General features: G+C 48.2%; 5 protein-coding genes across 5 annotated transcripts; 3 read left to right on the top strand and 2 right to left on the bottom strand.

Moving 5' to 3' along the window:
• Nucleotides 1-573: 573 nt before the first annotated feature.
• Nucleotides 574-978, bottom strand: LACBIDRAFT_150048 (uncharacterized protein; the record flags this gene model as incomplete). The annotated part of the gene is made up of 3 exons (XM_001874407.1): nt 574-678; nt 746-799; nt 853-978. Coding segments are annotated over 3 exons (285 nt in total), but the record flags the coding sequence as incomplete, so codon positions are not given.
• A 7,525-nt stretch (nt 979-8,503) lies between these two features.
• LACBIDRAFT_291967 (uncharacterized protein) lies at nt 8,504-10,114 on the bottom strand (the record flags this gene model as incomplete). The annotated part of the gene is made up of 11 exons (XM_001874406.1): nt 8,504-8,737; nt 8,790-8,867; nt 8,923-8,997; nt 9,046-9,071; nt 9,120-9,184; nt 9,237-9,325; nt 9,381-9,466; nt 9,521-9,634; nt 9,685-9,725; nt 9,780-9,877; nt 9,931-10,114. The coding sequence occupies 11 exons, from the start codon at nt 10,112-10,114 to the stop codon at nt 8,580-8,582; spliced, it is 1,014 nt and encodes a 337-aa protein (XP_001874441.1). The 3' UTR covers nt 8,504-8,579.
• Nucleotides 10,115-11,517: 1,403 nt separating this feature from the next.
• Nucleotides 11,518-13,919, top strand: LACBIDRAFT_305032 (glycoside hydrolase family 5 protein; the record flags this gene model as incomplete). The annotated part of the gene is made up of 16 exons (XM_001874985.1): nt 11,518-11,618; nt 11,666-11,697; nt 11,745-11,811; nt 11,862-11,915; nt 11,968-12,037; nt 12,097-12,171; nt 12,231-12,331; nt 12,389-12,413; nt 12,470-12,617; nt 12,666-12,948; nt 13,003-13,095; nt 13,150-13,156; nt 13,210-13,255; nt 13,310-13,470; nt 13,527-13,582; nt 13,637-13,919. The coding sequence occupies 16 exons, from the start codon at nt 11,518-11,520 to the stop codon at nt 13,830-13,832; spliced, it is 1,515 nt and encodes a 504-aa protein (XP_001875020.1). The 3' UTR covers nt 13,833-13,919.
• A 3,312-nt stretch (nt 13,920-17,231) lies between these two features.
• LACBIDRAFT_305031 (uncharacterized protein) lies at nt 17,232-18,675 on the top strand (the record flags this gene model as incomplete). Its single annotated transcript, XM_001874984.1, has 11 exons — nt 17,232-17,421; nt 17,473-17,570; nt 17,623-17,643; nt 17,700-17,719; nt 17,778-17,891; nt 17,947-18,032; nt 18,089-18,180; nt 18,242-18,306; nt 18,364-18,389; nt 18,437-18,589; nt 18,641-18,675. The coding sequence occupies 11 exons, from the start codon at nt 17,232-17,234 to the stop codon at nt 18,673-18,675; spliced, it is 900 nt and encodes a 299-aa protein (XP_001875019.1).
• Nucleotides 18,676-19,242: 567 nt separating this feature from the next.
• Nucleotides 19,243-22,261, top strand: LACBIDRAFT_187856 (uncharacterized protein; the record flags this gene model as incomplete). Its single annotated transcript, XM_001874983.1, has 11 exons — nt 19,243-19,326; nt 19,375-19,421; nt 19,474-19,540; nt 19,595-19,839; nt 19,896-20,024; nt 20,076-20,467; nt 20,516-20,764; nt 20,821-21,255; nt 21,309-21,904; nt 21,978-22,059; nt 22,127-22,261. Exons 1-11 carry the CDS (start codon nt 19,250-19,252, stop codon nt 22,259-22,261), a joined length of 2,454 nt encoding a protein of 817 aa, XP_001875018.1. The 5' UTR covers nt 19,243-19,249.
• Between the last annotated feature and the right edge of the window lie 110 nt (nt 22,262-22,371).

Below are 22,371 nucleotides of genomic sequence, written 5' to 3'. Positions count from 1 at the left end.
TGATGATGCCCGCCATGATGTGCGTGTGCGTGGTGTGCGTGATGGTGGCCCGGAATATGAGATGGGAAATCCACAGTCGTCGGGCTCGAATTCGGGCTATGCATAGAATGCAATGAGGGATTCGAGATGCTCATCGACAAACGAGGGGGTAGGGACGATGTCGGTGAGGTTATGTATATATTTGGACTCTCTGGTTCTAGGATGTCTTGTGGGAATGGGGGGACTGCGTGGGGCGGGTAAGCCTTTGTTTTTGTTATAAAGGGAAAAGGAGAGAGAGGAGGAGAGAGGAGGGGAGGAAGGGGAGAGATGGGGGAACTCACGAGAACCGGGGAACCCCTTCCCCACAACATCCCATAATCTCCCAACGACATTGACCAATTTTTCCGATTTTCGTCGTTCAGCTGCGAATTGCTCGTATAGCCTTCTGTTCTCGTCGCGCATGGCGCCTAGCTGTGCTGCGACCTAGAGTAGTTAACAAGATGAGAAACGACCCATGCAAAACAAGCGCGAGAACCGACTGACCTCTCCAGGCAACTCAACCCGATGCTTCAAAGCCGGATCGGGCTCCAGCGCTTTCCGCTTTATCTCATCCAACAGATCAGGGCGACCACGCAGGAACTTGTGGTGTGAGAATTCCCAGGTCTGCGCGTCTGTTGAGGTGCGTTGTGCGCGGGGGGTCTGGGTGACAAACTTATTATTAACGACAACAGAGGAAGAGGAGGGAGGGAGGAGGAAGAGGTCGTACCCGGTTTATCTTGTGAAAGCCGTACATGTTGAGTTGGCGTACGAAACTTGAGAACTGTTATTAAGTGGGTGGGTTAGTATCGAGCAAGAGAAGCGAGAGAAACGTACGTTATTGTGTTTGAAGTGCGAGCCCAGGATGCTTCTGCTGAACTCACCGACATTGGAGACGACGAAGGAGGTGCCGAGGTCGGTCCATGCAATGAAGTGTGTTGATTTTGGGTCGTTGATCATCCTACATGGGAAAAAAGGTGCGATTAGCTGCGGTCATAAAAACTATTTTTAGGAAGAAGAGAAGGTATGTTACTGAAGGAAGACATGTCACTGAGGAAGATAGAGAGGGCACAAGGCAGAACGGTTAAACGGAGACAAAGCGGAAGCAAAAACGACGAAACGAAACGACGTCAGAATAGGGGGTGGGTTGTGCATCAAGGGATGAGACGAGTCACTATAACTATCATGATCGAAACGCAAAAAGTGCCTGATAAGCGGCGTATGTATAAAAAGTGAAACCAAGAAAGAGCAGAGGGAAAGAGAAGAACTTACTGATACAGCTTGGTGACGAAATTATTCGTCGCCATCGGCTTGCCTAGGATGTTCATACTCCCCGCCATACCTCCAAGTCCCTGCATACCAACGAGACCATTGGGGCCTGCACCCAACACGTCCTCCGCGCCGCTCGTGCTGCCGCTCCCATCCACCGGGCTCCCTCCACCACCAACAGCGCCATACGCACTAGTGCCATCGTCATACGCGCCGCCGCCGTTCATCTCCATCGCGGTATCACGGGCCTCGTCGAACATGTTTTCTTCCACCAGGATAGAGGTGGACGACGCGTTGGAGGTGAAGCTCCTTTTGCGCGGGAGCTGAGATGATGAAGAGGAGGAACTGCGTGATGGGCCTGGGGTCCGCCTTGAAGGGTCGTACCCGCCTGCTGAGGGAGGTGGTGGGGGAGGGGCATTGTTAAGGATGCTGTGGTCGTCGTTGTAGTGGGTATTTGGGCTTTGTTGGCCAGAGGAGGACGGGGGTTGATGGGGATCGAACTGGAAGGGCGACTGGGCGATGTGCTGCTGGTGTGCGTTGAAAGAGTTGTTGTTGTTCGTGGATGGGCTGATGGGTGTTGCGGGAGCCAATGATGTAGTCGATGGTGGTGGATTGATCGGGGAGAGATTGGTTGGAGATGCGACGGTGAGGGAGGAGAGGTTGAGGGAGAGCGAGGAGGATGTGCGCCCTAACTGCTGTTCATTTGGTGGACGGTCAAAGTATTGTGGATAGTGGTGTCCTCCTCCACCGCCGTGCTCGCTGGGAGGCGGGGATGGGAAGGACGCTTGAGGAGGCATGAGATGAGGAGGCCATTGTTGTTGGCGTTGAGTATAGTGTGTGTCCATCGTATACGTATCCATATGGGAGATGGCAGCTGCAGTAGCAGCAGTCAAGGTAGTTGTGCAGGGCTCGTAGACTATAGACTCTAGCTATTACTTACTCACTTTTCACACACAATCACTCCCAAATCAATCGCACTCCCTCCATTAATTTCAATTTTATCCAGTCCAGTCCTTTTTTTTTTCTTTCCTATCCCAACACGTAAAAGCCCGTCCACATGTCGGCACCTCATGGTCCCCGTATACATACCCAACAAGCGCAATCTGCTGCAATCTTTGGTCAATCTGGCTCCGTGAACAACATCCCTGCCAAGGGACAATTTGCCTCTTTTGTCCGTTCCTGAGCGGCCATCTGCTCGATTAGTCCTGCTTTTCGGTCCGACCCCATTTTTTTTTTTCCTGCATGCTCGCATTCTATATCCGCTCTCCTCTTCCTCTGGACTGGCAGGACTTCTCGAGACTCTAACCAGTCCACGTGTCTCCCTGGCGCTCAAAAGGCACACACTCAAGAGTCAATCACTCCGCGACGTTAGGCTACTCCCAAGCGCAAGTTCTCAAAGAGCATCTTTCAAAGTTCAAGCTCAACCGTACCACCACTCTCCCCTCCTTTATCTATTTTTGGACCTTGGATCCTACAACGCGAGTCTTGCACGGAATGGCAGCGGATATGTGTTTCTTCGTCTCCATTCTCCCGCTTAGATCTGTTCTGATTCCGTGGATCCTCTCGAGGGATGAACATCGCACCAGCCAGGACCACCACTCAGGAAAAAGGACCAAATTTAATTTGACTGACCAACCTAATAGCGAGCGATATTAAACATTTCCCCTGTCCAAACCACTCTCCACCTTAAAATTACTCGCCACCGCGTCAACGGAGCTTTTGCTTCGTCTCCGTTCAAACTTCAGAGGGCGTCTTTTAATTACTTACCTCCTGTCTCTGCGCAAGAGTACTTGAACGTAAACCCCAAAAGTACCCCTCTGCTTGTATGGGTCGGGTGAACGAACAACCTGAAGGTATACCAACCCACCTTGAAGAAGTACCTAGTCGGGCATTATTTACCCACTGCGACGGTCGGGCGTCATTTACCCTTTGTGTCCGGCAGTATCTGCCACCTTCGAATTCAACATTTGGTATGCAGGGGTTGTCGAGCCCCTTTATGTATGTACCCCTCAGCACATCCCAAGCTAGGGTTTTTGGCTGTGATTGGGGGTTACCATTTTGTGCCCTCAAAATCATAGTGTGCGGGGGTGCGAGCTACACGACGTCGCGAGTCAGGCAAGAGGGACGTTGTTGTGTTATTTCATCTTGGGCTCTTTTGCTTCGCCTTTGCCAGGCACTACTTGATTTCAACATCAGTTCGTATATCCTTCAAGACTGGACATTGAACACCAAACCTCCGAGTCGTTTGTGTCGCCCCAAAACCCTGGACCATCGACGGATGCAGTTCAAATTATACCTCCGCACGATTTCCCGGGAATTGGAAATTTAAATAGGTTCACGATCGAGGTGGATATTCATGCTATTTTACCACTTCCTTTCAAACGATTGGGGCGGTCAGAGCCCACTTGTTCGAATTGAATAAAATGGACATTGGATGGAAGGGTACCGACGCCAAAACCGCACATCTGGAAGGGCAGGCAGGGATGCGAAAGAGGTTCTGAATCAAGCGCAACTTGGTCGGCCGAACCTTGGTCTCCTGTCCTGTCTCCTCCGTAATTTCCATATGCGCCGTCTGTCAACTTGAAGGTGCACCGAAGGCTGGAAAGGTTTTATGAAATCACTAATATCGCGTGCACTTTAGTTCCCCAATAATTTATTAACTCCGACCTTCATCGACTGGAGTCGGTTCCCAAAATATAACGCATCTCTTGCATTCATTCAAGCTTCTATGAAATCATTAAAATTACCTGCGCTTTAGTTACCACAGGTGCAGAGTCCATTCATTGCTGGAGGATCATCTTGTACATCTATGCTGGAGCCTTCTTCAAAAAGCGGAGCGGAAGGCCCGGGATCCTGTCCCAACTCCACCATCTCTTCGAAAGTGAGAGGGTATTTATAGAAACCTGGCAATGCCATTTTTCCTTTGGAGGGAAGTGGCTCCAACCCCCCCCCCCCCATAATTTATCAACTGCGGGGCGATTTTTAAAAAAAATGGGAATATCCTGGAGTCGTTTCTAAGGTATAGTACGTATCCCTTGCATTCAAGCTTTTATGAAATCATTAAAACTACCTGCGCTATAGTGGATGACTTCACATAAGGTTTTCTAACCTAGATTACTTTTCTAAACCGACGATCCACCATGCTGTTTGCGGTACCACAGGTTCTCCCAAGTACCCCCATAATTTACTAACTGCGCAGCGAATTTTTTTTGTTTGCAACTACCCGACGAATTGATTCTTTCGTCAACTGGAATTAGTTCCAAAACATACGCATCCCTTGCATTCAAGCTTTCAATCGAATGAAAAGTCGCGTAACAAGGGCCCTGGGGAACCCACAAGAATTTCGCAGGTAACCTGGCGCCAGGTACGAATGTCACCACAGATACGGATAGGAGCTCAGGCTAGCACATGTATAGAAGGATAACGAGAGTCGAAGACCTGTCATTCCATAGTAAGTACAAAGACCTTGAGAATGCGCAGGTAACCAGGTGCGTGTGTAGTATTATTTTGCACATGGGGGGTCTTGATCTTCAGCGTCGTCAATTGGAGGTTTATACGGTCAGTCCCAGACTAAGGCTAGAGGAGTATGCCCAGCCGTAGTGGAGAAGGGTCGGCAGTGTCGATAGGCATCATTAATATTCCGTCAACCGTCGCGTCGTCGGTCGATGCCAGAATATAGTACATAAGCTTCCACGTTCAAGCCTTCACTTGATTTAAAATCCAGACGGGTTTGCGTAATAATCGAGTGCCCCGACGTCCGGTTACCTGCGAATTCTTGAGCATGGTCGACTTCGAAGTCCTACATACTCTGGTCATCCCTTTGTGCCCCTATTCATACTTGACTTGATACCTCATCGGGATCGTCGGATTTTACGCCCCTTCTTGACAGAGTATACGTCGTTGTCATTTAATAACATGTACGTGGAGTCCATGAAATAAACGTGAGACTACCCAGCCTGTCGTCAAAACCCGTCGCTTCGGCAGGAAATCGCGCGAGAAAGAACAGACAATTCAGGCGATCCATCAAGACTAGAAGACCGGTAAATTGACACGCATGACGTCGAGCGTGAAAAAAGGGCCTGATCCGGGAGCCCCTATGTATCCAAAAATACGAGGACTTGGGGAGGTCGCCAGAGGTCTCGTCTACCAGGGAAGAACTTGGATCTTGGGAAGCGCATCGCCGAAGATAGAGCTGGGAAATGGGTAAACAATACAGCGTTTCTACCCGAGAATCGCCAACTCAATTGAATATCGTAGGGCTCCGTCGGATTGGTTAACGTTATGTACTTTGCTTCGAAGACGAACCTGGAGTGGGGATGACGCAATAGGAATCCGGCTGTGCAGGAACACTCCGCGACTCGTGCGTTCATAGATAACTGCCGAGTCGGATACTCTCATAAGTAAGTACCTAAAAGTACGTCCTTCGATATCTTTCCCTGGATTCGTGAGAATGGGGCGATAGGCAAACGGTAGGTTGAATCCCGTACCGGGTGGGGAAATTGATAGCGTCTTATCAGATAGTTGCAGTTGCTTGTGGCAAGCAGTGCGGCTATCCAATAGCATGTTGCTAGCAACGCGCGTTATCGCGTTGCGATGTTAATCTATTTGAAGGAGGAGCGGCTCCGCGCGTGGAGAGGTATCGACAACGCCGATGTCAAGTAAGGCGCGCCTTTGTTCCAGTTCAGCTGCGCGAATCGAGTGGATACCTCAAAAGGAACGTGTGAAGGACCTAGAGAAATACGATAACGAAACGATTCCAAAAGACAAAAAAGGGAACCTGCAAAAGAAAACATACGAACCGTGACCTGAAATGGTTAGTCGTTAACGTTTGGCGCTGGAGAAATCAGGGATCTCGCCAATCACTCACGAAGGGTAAGATGTAGATCGTAAAGTATGTTGCGATATGTATCATTGTATGAGAATGGTTAGCTCAAGAACCTTCGCCACGCGTCTTCGATCATGATGATCATTGTCGGTCGCGGGGAAACACCTTTGCATTGCCTTTGCAATGCGAGCTAGAAGGACACACTGGACCTAGGACTTGTCACGGATCTTGTTTTATATGCAGGGAGGAACCGCAGAAGTCTGGACTATCAGAGTCCGAGCAACCCGTTTGGCCAAGAAGCCTCTCATCACATCTTCATGCCCTTGAAAGGGTGAGTGACTCACGCCGAGATTCCTGCCGTGCGTGCAGGGAAGAGGGTCCGTGATAGAGTTGTGTGCAGGCATCCATGCGCTCTTAATTTCCAATGGGTCATCAAGATGAATTAATTACCTACAAAAAGAAACAGACTTGCCTGATTCAGAATTGACAATACAGGAATAATCATCGAAGGATCATTGTCGAGAGCTATCAAATGTTCCGTAGTTGTCAAATTCATGTGAAGATTTTTCGTTTTTGACCTGTATGTTTGGGGTGGAAAGAGTACCGGAGGTCCATCAGTCGTAAAATAAGATCCGAGACCTAGTACTGTTCCCGTACAGCGATCGTTGATGAGGGTTTCACGAAAGACTAGCGCAGATGCAGGTCAGCTGGCACAACTTCGCGCGACGAACGTGTTTTCCCCGGCAGTTTTATCGTGGGCTGTTTTCGGCCGATAAATTTTGTCAAGTTTGTGAAAGGCTGACATTGACCTAAAATCACCTTCAAGCGTATCAGGACAGCGCCTGGTGAATGGACGGAGTCACCGGAGTACACTGGGTAAAATGCGGGGAGTATCGGCAGCTCTGGAAAGCATTCCTAAATCCGGGGACGAAATCAAAAGTGTTTGGGTAGGTCCCGAAAAATGTTGGTCAGCAGTGGAGGAATCTAAGCTATTCCATGGCGCAAGGATAGGGACAGGAACATAATCAGTGGCATTATAGCGGCACGATTCGAGAATATGACAAGTGGTGCACCAGATTGTAAGACGTGACCAGATAATTGTCCTTGAAGTCGAAGGACGCTGCAAGAGACCCTGCTGTGGCATCTTTGTGAAATCGTTACAACGGCATTCGATTGGTAGCAATAATAAGCATAAAGCTCCACTTTATTGTTAATCCACCAGTTAGAAATTAACGTCGGCAGCGGAGACAGGCACAAGAACGAACGTTTTGACGATGCCATTCGGAAGGTCAGGGCTACACTTGAAGTTGCGGTATCACGTCAGGATGGTGCTCAGTCATGATCAACGCATATGCGGTTACTTTAACCAATTTAACCAAATTAACAAAGCCTTGACGCCGTCGCGGACGCCTGAAGGACGCCAGTGGCTAGGGAAGGGTCGAATCCGATTCTCGGAGGGAGCCTGGAGGACCAACGAAATCAAAAAACCGCCATAGAAGGGAACCCTAAAGTGTCCCGCGCATTTGGTGCACACTGGATAGGTCGACGGCGTGCCAAAGGTGAGCAGATTAACCTCTGAAGCGTGATTTAAACCTGCTGGCGTTGCCGCAGTGCGTGGATGATGGAAAGAGGGCAGAAATTCCCACGAGGGTGCATACCTTCGCAAATGGCCTCCGCAAATCTCATACGCGTATTCTACAGGCTCTTGGCGGCGGTCTCTTATCCTCTTACATATGTGCAGCTCAAACTAGTGCAATGACACTCATGATTTCAGTTAGTCACGAAATGGGGCTTTCGCCCACTGGCCTAATTCAAGATCAATCATTCGCTTGTGTTTTTTTGGTTGTATTTTGATCTTTCTCGCAGAGTATCACCGAAGGGACATTAGGGACATTGACATGTTATTATAACAAAGTTCTTGGCTTATCGAACCCTCTCCGCTTGAAGTGAACGCGTCAGAAACTGTAAACAAGCTTGTAACCGACGACGGGACCAGTCTTCCTGCTGTCTCCATCTCCCGATGCTCGACGTCGCCCATGAGCAGCCCATCATTATCATTGCCTTCTTCATTGTCTTGACCTACGTAGCCAACTCGAAGGCGGGTCGCGGTTGTCTCAGTAGCTGATTCAAATTTGCTACCGGGTCGTACGCGTTCAAGGACAAGGCCCTCATCCAAAAAATCCAAAAAGTAATTTCAACTCAACCCGCGATAATTGTATGGGAGTCTGGAGGAGCGTATAAAATATGTCGGCCAAATGGAGTTGAATTCTGTCGTCAACTCTATGACGAGCCTCTTTCGCCGTCTCGAAAGTTATGTTCTCTCCGTTTGTGACCCGTAATTTTGATGGCCCTACAGGCAGAAGGACTCCGGAGCTTAGAGTTATCAACGTCGTTGAGCAGCAAAATGTCGCCATTGACCTTCATATGCCAACTGGTCAATTGTACAAGTGATTCGTTGAGGAAGCGTCGACTACAGAAGCTGGAGGGGGAGCAAACTAAAGGCAGTCGCCAAAAGGAACAACGCCCCGCATCCTGCATGAATAGTACTGGCTGCAGCAGTAGCAATGCCGGCTGTTCCAGTAACGTTCTTGCAGGTAGCGCCACCCATTTCTACTCCATCATACGGGCCTGGTTGAAGATTATGAGATAAGGACTTGATATCTGGCGTCGTATCCCATACCATCATGATTAGAGAGATTGCCAGTCGAGACACTTGATACATCACCCGCTGAGCAACGAGAATCGGGGTTGTCGTTTCCTGATTGACGACAAGGTGGATTAGAACAGCCTTTCAACCCAGTTATTGTGCTAACCTGGGCAATCAAGCCAAGTAAGATTATCCTGGATGTGTTTCTCTCCTTGGGGTTGAACAAAACCAAGAGTCCTGACTAAATAGCTGTCTAGCCACGTAACTGTATGTCAAAAATGAAACCTACGCGGAATAACTGGGACGAAGTCCTGTCTGAAAAATGTTAATGGAACAGCAATGGGTCATTGCTCTTTCGCCTACCTGTTGTTGACGTGGCTGAGCTGGACATTTGCATCTACATAATCCGCAAAGGCTTGATTCCCAACCTATAGGTTTTTCATTACTTATCTGCCTTGCGGCGGAAACGGCTATACTCACTCGAGGCAGACCGTATCCAAACGTTTTGAATTGGATGCCAGGCAAAAACTGCGGCAGGAACACGCTGTCCAAGAGTGCGAGCGCCGCACCTTTTTAATACCAACAATTAATACGTGAATTGAGGGAGGCTGAAACATAACATACCCAACGAATGTCCGACAAGTGTAACCTGCGTAAGATTTGACTTCTGCAGAGCAGCGCGCGTAGCGGAAAGAATTTGGTTCGCTGTCCTACATATAAAAATCTCAAATAAGATGAAGATCTGACAGAGAAAACATTCTTACTTTGCATGTTCATCGGCAAACTTATTGTGGACCTCAATGGATGAGTTCAATCCTGGGAAGAGAGTTTGGTTTAAATGGTCCAGGAAGAAACCTCCGTCCGTCAGCAGGGGTACACTGCGCCGAAGTCAGCCGTGGGCTTGAGATAGGAACAGAAACATGATCACATTTTGTTGGGGTCTGTGCCTTGATGGCCAACAATAACAGTCTACAATCATAAGCAATAGCCGGCTAGTTGTTTGACGCTGAACCATGTGCGTACCTTGAGGCTGGGGTCGATTCCAACATACCAAAACTGTATTGCCGACCCATCCCCACCAGCCGCCATGGGTTGGAATGCGGTGTTTGCATCGCAATTAACTTGAATATTGTCGACAATGTCTTTACTGAAGAGTGTAAAGATTGGTGCTCACTTCCACAGCTCTTATTCAGAACTGCTGCGGGCTGGCAGTATGCTTTGGCAGCGTAATACGAGAAAGGTTTGAACGCGGCGACTTGGGAGGCCGACAACGCGGTAATTGGGTCTGCACGGGGAATCACGGTCGCGATAGTAAGTCCTAAGAGGCCGAAAAGAAAAAAAGTAGTGCAGAAAGTCATCTTGGGTGTAGAAATGGTGTCGGGAGGGGAAACAGGGTAGTATGCGCAAGGTGGACGTGCGGCTAAGCATTAGAACGCTCGCTATTTATATCATCCACTGGATGACGGACATACATCCCGTTATACACTGCAGTCAACACGATCCTGTCACATGACAGTGCCCGCTGTTGCATCGGCACGATTCTGCTGCGTACCTATGGAAAATTGATATGGAAGTCCCACCAAGCGGACAATGAAGATGAGCAAGAGCGAAAGAAAGCGAAGCACGAAAGAGGCGGACGGAAAAGAGAAATGCCGTGATCGTGACACAGGATCCCACACATTCAGACGAGACCTTTCGCCAGATGTGAATGATAAGGGCCTTCGTTAAAGCCTTAGGTACGGACTTGAGGCTGGGTCGAGGCGCAATTGAATTTGAATTTGACAATCGGAATGAGTTCAACTTTCGCGCCGGGAGGAAAGTTTTGACATTGAGCGCTGCAGTGAGCGTCCAGCTACATCGATATCTGCTAGTTGCTTCAATCTTATCAATCCCAGGTCTTGTGAGTAAGCTTGAATAAACTAAACCTGCTGCCATTCCAGGATGATGATGGAAGAGACTCGTTCTTTCCAACGTCAGTGACTCGGATATCGATCTTGCCAAATGTTGACTGGGCCCTGTCATTGATGCATAGACGCCTCGCGTGCCATGTGCATGTTTTCCCCTGTCGAGCCACAATGTGACGCTGAGGCAGAATCCTTCTGTGTGCGCCAACATACTGTGTAGTGTATCCCGGGGGCCTCCTATTCCTTCAAGTTAAGGTGCATGACTCTGAGCTCCTCTTCACCTTCTGCGACATATGTGTGGGTTTTTTGGGGTATTGTCTGCGGAGGAGCATGTCTGTTTCCTTTGTCACGCGTTCGTTTTGTTTGTGCCTGATCTGATCGCCAGGAAAGTGAAGGCTCGAAAAGGCAAGGACGCACTGACAAGCGCCGAGGAAACCCGAGGAGCAGACGATCTTTTGAGTGCCACCTTCTCATTCTTCCGCCCTTTTGACGAGAACTTGACGAGAACACATTGCTAGCGTTGCACTCACATAGACACCAATCCTCATCTTCACCTTGTCTTCACCAATCATAAATCCACCTCAGCAGCCCAAGCATTAGGCTCCTAGGCTTCATCTACTTGCCCAACCCAATCCTCATCCACGTTACACTTCGGCAAACTGTCGCATCATGACAAAATTTCCAGCATATTGTTCCATCGGGGTCCCGTCGGGCCACGGGAAGCGAGAAAGTCGCGAAGCTAGCGCCCTAATCCCGAATTTAAAAACACCTGGCAGGGTTTAAAAGTGAGGAGGACTTTAGTCTTCCTTCATTCGACTTTCCCTTCCCCCACTTCCTTGCAAGACGTCTGGCTAAGCATGGCCCCCACTCTCTTTTACTATTTATCCTTCTTGACAGCGGCAGCTCTCGTCAACGCTGGGTTGCCGAGTAAAATATATGGCGTAAACTTGGGTTCATGGTTCGTCAATGCGTTAACGTCTTATTTCTTTCTGACCTATTGACTAGGCTCCTGTTGGAACCATGGATGCTTCCAAATGGTATGGAAATGTAATTTAATAGCAGCAGAGTTACTTACATGCAGCAGAATGGGTGCGCATGGGTGGCGACTACTGCACATCGGATTGTGGTGGAACTTGCATCGGGTCTGAGTTGTGCGTTCACCCGAAATGATATCGTGCTCTCCAACTCACGTTCGCGTTAGTGCGTTTGCCCAGAAATATCCCCAGACCGTGGACAAGATCTTCAATCAACACTGGTGCGTCAAGGCTTGAGTGTCTTCAATTGTTACTTGAGGTCCGACTGAACAGGGAGACCTGGTTCAACCAAGCTGACATTGACCAGATTAAGGGAGCTGGTCTGAACACCGTCCGCCTGCCTGTAAGTACTCGCTTGGGTTCGCCTTTGTTGCCGTTAAACGTATTAACGCATCGCCACAGTTAGGCTACTGGATCATTGAACCACTTGTCAACAGGACTACGGAGTTCTACCCCCGTGGTGGCATTTTGCAATTGGTAATTCTCACGTTCTTTTCTAGTTTTTCTGATACTCAAGCATTTCGTTTGTCATCCAGCAACGTGGCTTGACACAACTTAGAGATGCAGGGATCTCTGTCATTCTCGACCACCATGCTCTTCCTGGAGTTTCTACCCCCAATCAGATGTTTGCAGGGAGGTTCGTGGACTTGCTACTCGTAACTCCCTATAAGCACTGACAAGACATCTTTGATAGATGCACCAGCGATGTTCAGTTTTACGTGCGTTGTCTACTTCCCACCTTACTTTGTCAAGCGATGAACATTACCGCATGCAGACTCCGTACAATTACCACCGCGCTCTCATCTGGACCGCCGTCATGACGGCACTATCACACCTTGATCCCGCTTTTGGAAATGTCGCGGCAATCGAAGCTATAAACGAACCGATCATGGATGCTAATAAAACCCCCGGCTACGGCGATTGTATGTCGACCACATGTTACCTCTTCATCGCAACTAAAATCCCGTTAGTTCAGAAGAACTTCGTGCAAGTCATCCGTGCCGTCGAACTGACCCTTGGTATTGCACCTGTCTCTGGTCAAGTTCCTCCCATCCTCGCGTCACAAGTGAATGTCGCCAGTGCTTTGTCTGCTGCTGCTACGTTGCGGAACATCTTCAACCCAGAGGTTTGCAAAGTATTGAAAGATGCAGCGCCAATTTTCGCGCAGGTCGCCCAGCAGTTGGTGCTGAATACGCGCTTCCAGCAGGGTGGATTGAGGAGTATTTTGCAGCAAAGGACTGCGTTGGTAACCAAGTGAGTTGACAACCCAAGTGGTCGATGCGGTAGAGGGCTTATTATCGTACTTAGCTTTATGGATGTCAGCTGGCAATACAACAACCGTTCGAACCCCGCGGACGCAGCAATTGGTCCTCAAATTTACGACAATCATTTGTATTACGCGTAGGTCTCTTTCTTTGTCTATGACGAAGTTGCTCTCTAACATTCCGCAAACAGGTATGGTGTACGTGTCATCTCTGGAAACCAATAGGATAGCACTAACCTTTGACGGTATAGGGCGTCGCCGATGCAAACGAACAAGCATACCTAACTTCTATGTGCAGTGGGTTGTTGTTGTCTCTTGTCTTCGTCCACTTTCTGACCTCTTGAGTTTCAGATTTAAAAAGGATCCAAACCGACGCAGCTCTCGGTAACAGTCCACTCTTCTTCGGAGAATGGAGTCTCGCCACCCAGTTCAATGCCAATGCCTCCGACACATTCATGAAGCAGTGGGCCGATGCACAAAAACTCGCCTATGGGAAAGATGCGGGTTGGATCGTACGTGTTTTCCCCCCTTGTCTCTTAAGGTAGTCCACGTACTAACATTGTTGCAGTTCTGGAATTTTAAACTGGAGATCTCCACTTTAACTGCAGATTTGCCGAGGCAGTGGTACGTACTTTTCTTCTGCCCTTCCTCTTTCTATCTCATCACAATTGGCTCAAGGTCGTACATGGAGGGCTTGAAGAGAGGGTACCTCACTCAGGACCCAACAAAGTTCAACGATCCCCATGTCTGTGACGCGTACATCAACGCTACAGCAACCACAACCACAGCCACGGACCAAACTCCCCCGGCTCGACGGGGTGAACACTGGAAGAGGCGCCATCATGCTTTCGGAGCCCGTGGAATGAAGTTTTGATCACTTATGTATTTCGTGCAAAGGGGGCTTCGGTTCCTTTTCGTCCGCTCCTTTGACCAACTTTCTTCATTCGTTTTGCTTTGTAGGTTCGTAGTCAAATCCGATTATAATGTATTGGTTGACTGGGCTTTGACCAGGAGGCTGTATGTAGACCAGTTCTGGACCCTCTATCGTTCAATGTGGATAGGCGTTGGCCGTCAACAGAGTGAGAGTCAGCGATGCTTAAGACATGGCATTATCCAGTGATGTATTGTCAAGCCTATCCCGGACAAAGATGATTGCTTTACAACCGGCAAGACTACGGAGATACTCAAATCTAGTCTTTTCAGAATTATCTTTCCACCAGAACCTACTCTCTCTGAGAAATGGCTTAGGCTATTCGTGGATGTGCGCAACTCCTCGTGCATTTTGGCCCAATACTCTCCAGGATTGGAACTTTAGATTTGTAGAAGTTATTCAAGTTTTACCAACGAGCCAACTTCAGAGTGAGTTCTATGCTCAAGGAATTCGGATCAGTCAAATTTTACAACTTCGTAGTAGAACAACCTCAAAAGCACCATGAAACCTTCGGCTGCCCTCGACACAACTACAACGCTGTTGGCGCGCATGATAAGTATAGGGCGAGATATAAGACTTGCTCTCGTTGCAAATGGTATGCCCAGAGTAGCCTCTATGTACGTCGGTTCTCACTTCCTGAACGGCACCTTTATTCGTTCCTCAAGCTTCAGGTCCGCCATCACGACTTTTTCGACTGCGTATGCGCCAAGATTCCTTTATTTTTTTCACCGCATGGGTCGTAAGTAGTGTTTCTCCACTCCCCCTTTCAAGTCAAATTGAATGATAGACATGTTTTTCCCTACCATCTGAGGAGCTTCCTGACTTCAAGAGATGGATACCGTTCAGGTGAAGGCGGCTAGGTTTTCTGCGCTTTCCCCGTCCGTGGTGACTGGCATGAGGGTACGAAACTTGAACACGAGTTCACCACAGCTCATCACGCATTTGTGCTGGTGATATAAATATATATATCGATGGCGCCACGATGGACCGTATGACGCGGTGACCACGGGGTGCTCAAGGGACGCACTGCTGTCGTTCTCCAATCCCGCCAGATATCCGAATCGCCCCACACTTGTAAGCGACAACTTTATTTCAAAACCTGCGCAACGCGATCGGTGGTTGTTATTTTTACAGATCAAATGTTATGGCAACAGGGATCAGCCAGCTTCAAAATCACGGCTAAGACCGATATTTGTACACTGCCGATCATCAATGCCGAAGTTAACTATAATTATTAAATTATGTAACTACTAATATAATATCGCCCATCAAATATTTTCCTCTGGTTATCGATTATCGCCGAAGTGTGCAATCCAACGCGCCTATTCGTCTTGTCACTGTACAACGACCATGTTCACCTTCTAGCCTTCGTTGAAACTGGAAACTTTTAATTTCTAGCGTCGCGTCTGAATCATTTTCGAAGTTCTACCAAGGCCACCTTCTTAATTACTTCTCTTCCTCCCATGGTCTCAAGTTGCACGCTCATCTTACATACCATCAAAAGTATCAAAGAAAGCTCTTCGTCAAACTCACCAGATTGCCCCAAGATTGCCCGAGTCACCCGACATCTAGTACGTCGATGATGAGGTGCGTCCTTACTACTTAGATTTGGCAGATGTATAAGAAACGCGAGGCATCTTTTTGAATGGCTGAGGAGGATCTCACGAACGACTGGAATAACCTCATGCACGACATCGAACATCATTTTCTTCGCCGCATCTGACAATACCGTTGACAAAAACCTGCCTCAGCGCCTTTTTAATGAAGTTCAAGCAGCCGACGTATGGTGCTCCTGGTGGAGTCATCAAGAACTCAGCCCAGCGTGAGTATCTCTTTGACGCCATCAAGACGATTCCTTGTGTCAAGCGCAAGGGGTCTCAGCACTGACTTTGCTTGCCTCCCCTCCATTTGACGCGTCGTCCCCACACCAATGCTGTTAACCACATCATTGTTGAGGCATTTCCGCATGTCTGGCCGTGGAAAAGGTGGATAGGTAGGCTTCTGAGAGCTTCAGTGGCAATTACTGATTTAGTCTGATAGATATTCCTGGGATTCGGAAAGGCGGAGCTCGAGTGCTTCTTTGCGATTATATTTCCCCCACTCATTCGCCCACCGGTTTCATAAGTACCACTGGCACGAAACCCGCTATACGTCGTCTTGCTCGTCGTGGACATATTGCAGGTCTTATCAAGAGGAGACTTGTGGTGTCCTGATGTGCTGTTACTTTGTTTGTTACCACTCCAGCGTTTCTGGCCCTCTTCGACTCACTTATGTACACAGAACATGCTAAGCAAACGACAATGACAGGACTTGATGTCGTATGCACACTGAAATGTTCAAAGTGCACGCAATATGGTTTTAGTGCATACGCCAACCTACATCAGATTTTTGTTGTGAATTTGTTTGCTCTGTTGTTTTGAGATGCACAATTAGGCCCAACGGCGGGAGGGGTGAAAATTACGGGTATGTGGTTTTGTCTTGTTCGTCTTTCGTTGGCTGCTAATATGAACGATGCTCCATTCTCTTACATGGACGGTGGTCTCGACTATTTGCCCTGTTTTGGTGTATGACATTGGCTGTAAGCCTGACACACACCTCACATCATACATTGTTTCTAAGCTCTCTTTTTGTCGGTTCCTCCACCAGCTTTCCCGAAGTTGCCGCTTTCCACGCCTCAACGCCTTATCTCCAACTTATCTCCTATAGTGTACTCGCCATATGACATGCTCTCCAACAGCCCTCCCCTGTAATACGTAGTGCTCTATCATAAAATTATGTACGTAGGAAAGTTTTATTCTTACGAAAATTCAATCATCTGTTGCAGGACAGTGGGGAATATTTTGATGGACAATATTATAGTAGTAGTTAATTATAATTAACTTCGGCATTGATGATCGGCAGTGTACAAATATCGATCTTAGCCGTGATTTTGAAGCTGGCTGATCCCTGTTGCCATAAAATGTGTTTCCCCGCTTTCCCAGGTTTCCCCAGACTAAAAACATAAATTCGAAATTGCATCATCTAAAGCCTCCATAATCGTGTGCAAACAGGTGGGAAACTGCACTTGGTGTGGTCAGCTGACTGCGTTGACTGACGCGTCCAGGGCGTCCTATTTCTTGCGAAGCTCGCTACCACATGGAACACACTGCGCGTATCGCTTGGAAGCTAGCCTCCAAGTCAAACGGATTCCGGAACTAGCTAAGATTGGTGATGTGTAGAAGTACGTCTCTCTCCTCAATTTAATCTCTGCTTTCAAGCTCAAATATCTATAAAGCTCGGACGCGAAAATAATGCTTTTGAGGGTTCGCATTATTGCCCCTTTCGCTTCCTCCAGTTCACGCGATGTTCTTTGCTTCAATCCCGCTATTTTTACTTTTCGCGAGCGTAGCCATCGCGGTACCTATATTGGAAGGGCGCCAGGCAGCGGTCTCTGCGCTGTCTACCGCTGACATTGCCTCGTACAAGCCCTACACCTATTATGCTGCTGCTGCCCATTGTCCACCTGCATCAACTATAGCTTGGAATTGCGGCGGTGGGTGACATCTTTGACATCTATTATTGTGGTCTACTTATTATTCAATAGCATCCTGCAGTGCCAACGCGGAATTCAAGCCAATAGCTTCAGGCGGTGATGGAGCTCTGACGCAATATTGGTTTGTGGGATATGACCCTAATCTCAAGGTACGTCTGCTTCATAATCCCTTCTCTAGTCGGACTATATACGGGAGCATAGTCTGTAGTCGTCGCATACCAGGTGAGTATTTCGATTTTCTTGTGGTCATCTTATTGTTGACGTCCGCTTGTTTAAAGGGAAGCGATTTTTCGAAATTGTGATCTTAACTTTTTCTTCTATGCACGTTTACTATTGCTGACCTATACTTAATAAAGCTTCCCTCTGATTACCGACGCCAAATTCATTTTGAAACCGTTGGACTCGAAATTGTTCCCTGGCATCAGCTCTTCGATCAAAGCTCATGATGGGTTCGGTGATGCACAGAAGAGGTACGCACGACTTCGTCAAAATTTGGGCCACCTTATTGACAATTTGGAATGAAAGGTCTGCAACTGCAGTTCTTGCAGCCGTCAAGACTGCGATGTCGAAATATGCGACTACCAAGGTCACCGTTGTCGGTCATTCACTGGGTAAGCCTCGAAATGATTTATTGCTCCCTCTGGTGTTAATCACTGTCTACCTGCAGGAGGTTCTATCGCTTTAGTTTCCACAGCGTACTTATCTTTGAATCTACCGTCAAGCACTTCGCTTCAAGCGGTCACTTATGGAAGCTCACGCGTAAGTTGTGTTTACTATTTTTTCAAAAACTCCGGGCAAACCTCAGTGCGGATATGAATAGGTTGGAAATCAAGCCTTTGTGGATTTCATCAACCCACGCGCAAATTTGACCAGGATCGACAACAAGTGAGTGGAGGTTGTCATTGATAATTTCTGTGCTCAATCTTGTTGCACGAATTTTAGGAATGATGTCGTACCAATACTACCAGGTAGCATCTACTATCTGCCAAATATGAAAGATACTAATACTCTGAAGGCCGCTTTCTTGGCTACGCGCACACAAACGGAGAAGTCCACATCACTAATTCGAACGGTTGGATGTCCTGCCCAGGTCAGGATAATACGAACTCGAAGTGCACAATAGGCTACGTTCCGAATATATTTGCTGGGAACGCAGGCGACCATAACGGTATTTTTTATCCTTTCTTCACTTCTCTCTGATTTCTGATTGTTTTTGAAGGACCTTACGACGGAGTATACACGACATGTTTTTAATGGATATTTTACGACCGGGAAACGCCCCAGCACGAAGCTAAAGATCTACGAACTAGCAATACGCGATAATTTTTCCTTGCGCAATGCAATGTATTTTTAAACGACCACGATGCATTTTTCTTCCTAACTTTACTCCATTCAAATCACTGCAACTGCGCAGCACGATACGCAACTCCTAATCGAATAAGCTCTACGTTTTCGCTTGACGGGGAGTTACGCTAAGTAGATATCTTTAAAGGCGATGATCAGTTCACAGCCAACAGTATTTAAATGCTGTAATTGAAATACACTGAAGGATCTCCCTTCACGCTTCCAAAATTTGCTTGCGTGTTCAGGTTTTTTCATGGAACAAGGTTTTGGGTTCCAAGTCAATCCCCTTGATTGCTTTTGGAGCAAACTCTTGTTTTCACTTTGTGGAAGGTGATCGAAGGACCGAGCAAATACAACCACGTGTGTAAATGAGTTTGTTCCTGTTTCAACAGCCAACTGAAGGACGCGCGTCCACCTTCTTCCGTTGTTTATAACCTCCCGCGTCTTCGGTTCCCCCCTCCATATTCCTCACCACTACAACACCATGGCCGATCCTAGTGGAGCAGCGCCCCAACCAGGGCCAAATGATATCTCAACAGCCATACTTAGGCCAAAGAAATCGTATGTCTCTGAAAATCTCAGGGAACGAGCCATCTGACGGTCTTTCAGCCCAAATCGTCTCATCGTTGATGAGGCGACCGCAGACGACAATTCAGGTTTGTTGCCCCAGATGGAGGGGATGAAGGCAGAGCTGACGATCGATGACAGTTGCGACCCTCAATCCTGCTACAATGGAAATACTCCAACTCTTCCGCGGTGACACGATCATCGTTCGGTATGTGACGCAAAATTTTGGCAATTGGAGTTTTTTTCTCACATCGTGATGCAGTGGCAAGAAAAGGCGCGACACTGTTCTCATCTGTTTGAGTTCTGATGAGGTGGAGGAGGGGCGTATTCAGATGAACAAAGTCGCTCGCAATAATTTGCGAGTGAAGCTTGGCGATATTGTCAACGTGCACCAATGTCTCGATATCAAATACGGAAAACGGATCCACGTTCTACCATTCGACGACTCTATTGAGGGATTGAGTGGCAACATCTTTGATGTGTACCTCAAGCCTTACTTCTTGGAGGGTATGTGCACATGCATTCATCTTTTGACTCGGAGTATTCAAATGACTGTTTTGTAGCCTACAGGCCAGTGCGAAAGGGCGATACTTTCCTCGTCCGAGGAGGCATGCGAACAGTGGAATTCAAAGTCATCGAAACCGACCCCTCCGAGTTTTGTATAGTTTCTCAAGAAACGGTGATCCACACTGGTAAGCTTTCGTACGTCAATGAGTGAATGGCAACCCCTGACTGTTCTGCAGAGGGTGACCCAGTGAAAAGAGAAGACGAAGAGTCAAATCTGGCTGACGTTGGCTACGACGACATTGGTGGATGCCGGAAACAAATGGCTCAAATCCGTGAACTCGTGGAGCTGCCTTTGCGCCATCCACAACTATTCAAATCCATCGGTATCAAGCCCCCACGCGGTATCCTGATGTTCGGTCCCCCCGGTACTGGTAAAACCCTCATGGCCCGTGCGGTAGCCAATGAGACGGGCGCTTTCTTCTTCCTGATCAACGGCCCCGAGATCATGAGTAAGATGGCAGGCGAGAGTGAGAGCAACCTGCGGAAAGCATTCGAGGAAGCAGAGAAGAACTCGCCTGCTATCATTTTCATTGATGAGATTGATTCGATTGCGCCCAAACGTGAAAAGGTGAGTCTTTTGAGTGCTTGTGCATGAGATTGGTGCTCATTCGCGAAGACAAATGGAGAAGTCGAACGTCGTGTTGTTTCTCAACTGCTCACCCTCATGGACGGCCTCAAAGCGCGCTCCAACGTTGTTGTTATGGCTGCCACCAACAGACCCAATTCCATCGACCCCGCCCTCAGACGTTTTGGTCGTTTCGATCGTGAGGTTGACATTGGTATTCCTGATCCCACTGGTCGTCTTGAGATCCTCCGCATCCACACGAAGAACATGAAACTTGCAGAAGATGTCGACCTCGAACAGGTGTGTATCAGACATATGTTGTTAATGTCACCTACTAAAAAATGCATCTCGACTAGATCGCTGCTGACACACACGGCTACGTCGGTTCTGATGTGGCCTCTCTCTGCTCAGAGGCTGCCATGCAACAGATCCGAGAGAAGATGGATTTGATCGACCTGGACGAGGACACCATCGATGCTGAGGTGCTCGATTCGCTTGGTGTCACCATGGATAACTTCCGCTTTGCCCTTGGAACCTCCAACCCCTCGGCTCTTCGCGAGACTGTGGTGGAGGTACCGACTGTTACTTGGGACGATGTCGGTGGGCTGGAAAAGGTCAAGCAGGAGTTGCAGGAGACTGTGCAGTACCCCGTGGACCACCCCGAGAAGTTCCTCAAGTATGGTATGTCCCCGTCGAAGGGTGTCTTGTTCTATGGTCCTCCTGGAACGGGTAAGACCCTGCTTGCGAAGGCGATTGCCAATGAGTGCAATGCCAACTTTATCAGTATCAAGGTTGGTGCTCAAGTTGGGAAAGGTGAACCATAATAGCTCATTGAATATGTTAGGGTCCTGAACTGCTCACGATGTGGTTTGGTGAATCCGAAGCCAATGTTCGTGATGTCTTTGACAAAGCTCGTGCCGCCGCACCCTGCGTCATGTTCTTCGATGAGTTGGACTCCATTGCCAAAGCTCGTGGCGGAGGAGGTGCTTCCGGTGATGGTGGAGGAGCTGGTGATCGTGTTCTCAACCAAATATTGACGGAGATGGACGGCATGAACACCAAGAAGAACGTGTTCATAATCGGTGCTACGAACAGACCTGACCAAATCGATTCTGCGCTCCTCCGTCCTGGTCGACTTGACCAGCTGATTTACATTCCTCTCCCTGATGAGCCTTCGCGATTGTCGATTCTCAAGGCTGCGCTCAAGAAGTCCCCTGTTGCCCCTGAGGTTGACCTTTCCTTCTTGGCGAAGAACACGCATGGGTTCTCTGGTGCTGACTTGACGGAGATTTGCCAGCGGGCGGCCAAGCTGGCCATTAGGGAGAGTATTGATGCGGATATTAGGGCTTTGAGGGAGAAGAAGGAACGTGAGGAGGCTTCGGGTGATGCCAAGATGGAGGATGATGAGGAAGAGGAGGACCCTGTGCCTCAGATTACAAGGTTCGTTCTCATTCTCGGTGATAGGCATGGATGGGGTTCCTGATCATTGTTATTTTGAACCCCCGTCTTACAGAGAACATTTTGAGGAAGCCATGAAGTATGCTCGTCGATCGGTGTCTGATCAGGATATCAGGCGTTACGAGATGTTCTCACAGGTATGCTGTCTTTTCACCGGTTGCCCCAACGAAAGAAGAGGCTGATATGTTTTTTTTCTTTCTATAGAATCTGCAGCAGTCTCGCGGGTTTGGAAATAACTTCAAGTTCCCGGAATCTGATGGGACGGCTCCTGCCGGCGTACAAGCTTCTGGTAATGCCGGGTTTGCTGAAGACAATGCCGACGACGACCTCTATGCTTGAAGAGCCACTTTTGTTTTTTGGTGTTCATGATGCCCCTTCTATAATTTTCATTTTTCATGTAGCAACAAAAGAATAGACAATTGATTGACAGAATATGACATTCTTGATTG

The sequence above is a fragment of the Laccaria bicolor genome, genomic scaffold, assembly GCF_000143565.1.
Source record: "Laccaria bicolor S238N-H82 LACBIscaffold_2 genomic scaffold, whole genome shotgun sequence".
Taxonomy (NCBI): Eukaryota; Fungi; Basidiomycota; class Agaricomycetes; order Agaricales; family Hydnangiaceae; genus Laccaria; species Laccaria bicolor.
The sequence above is the reverse complement of the archived record's forward strand: the minus strand, read 5'-3'. Positions and strand labels throughout refer to the sequence as shown.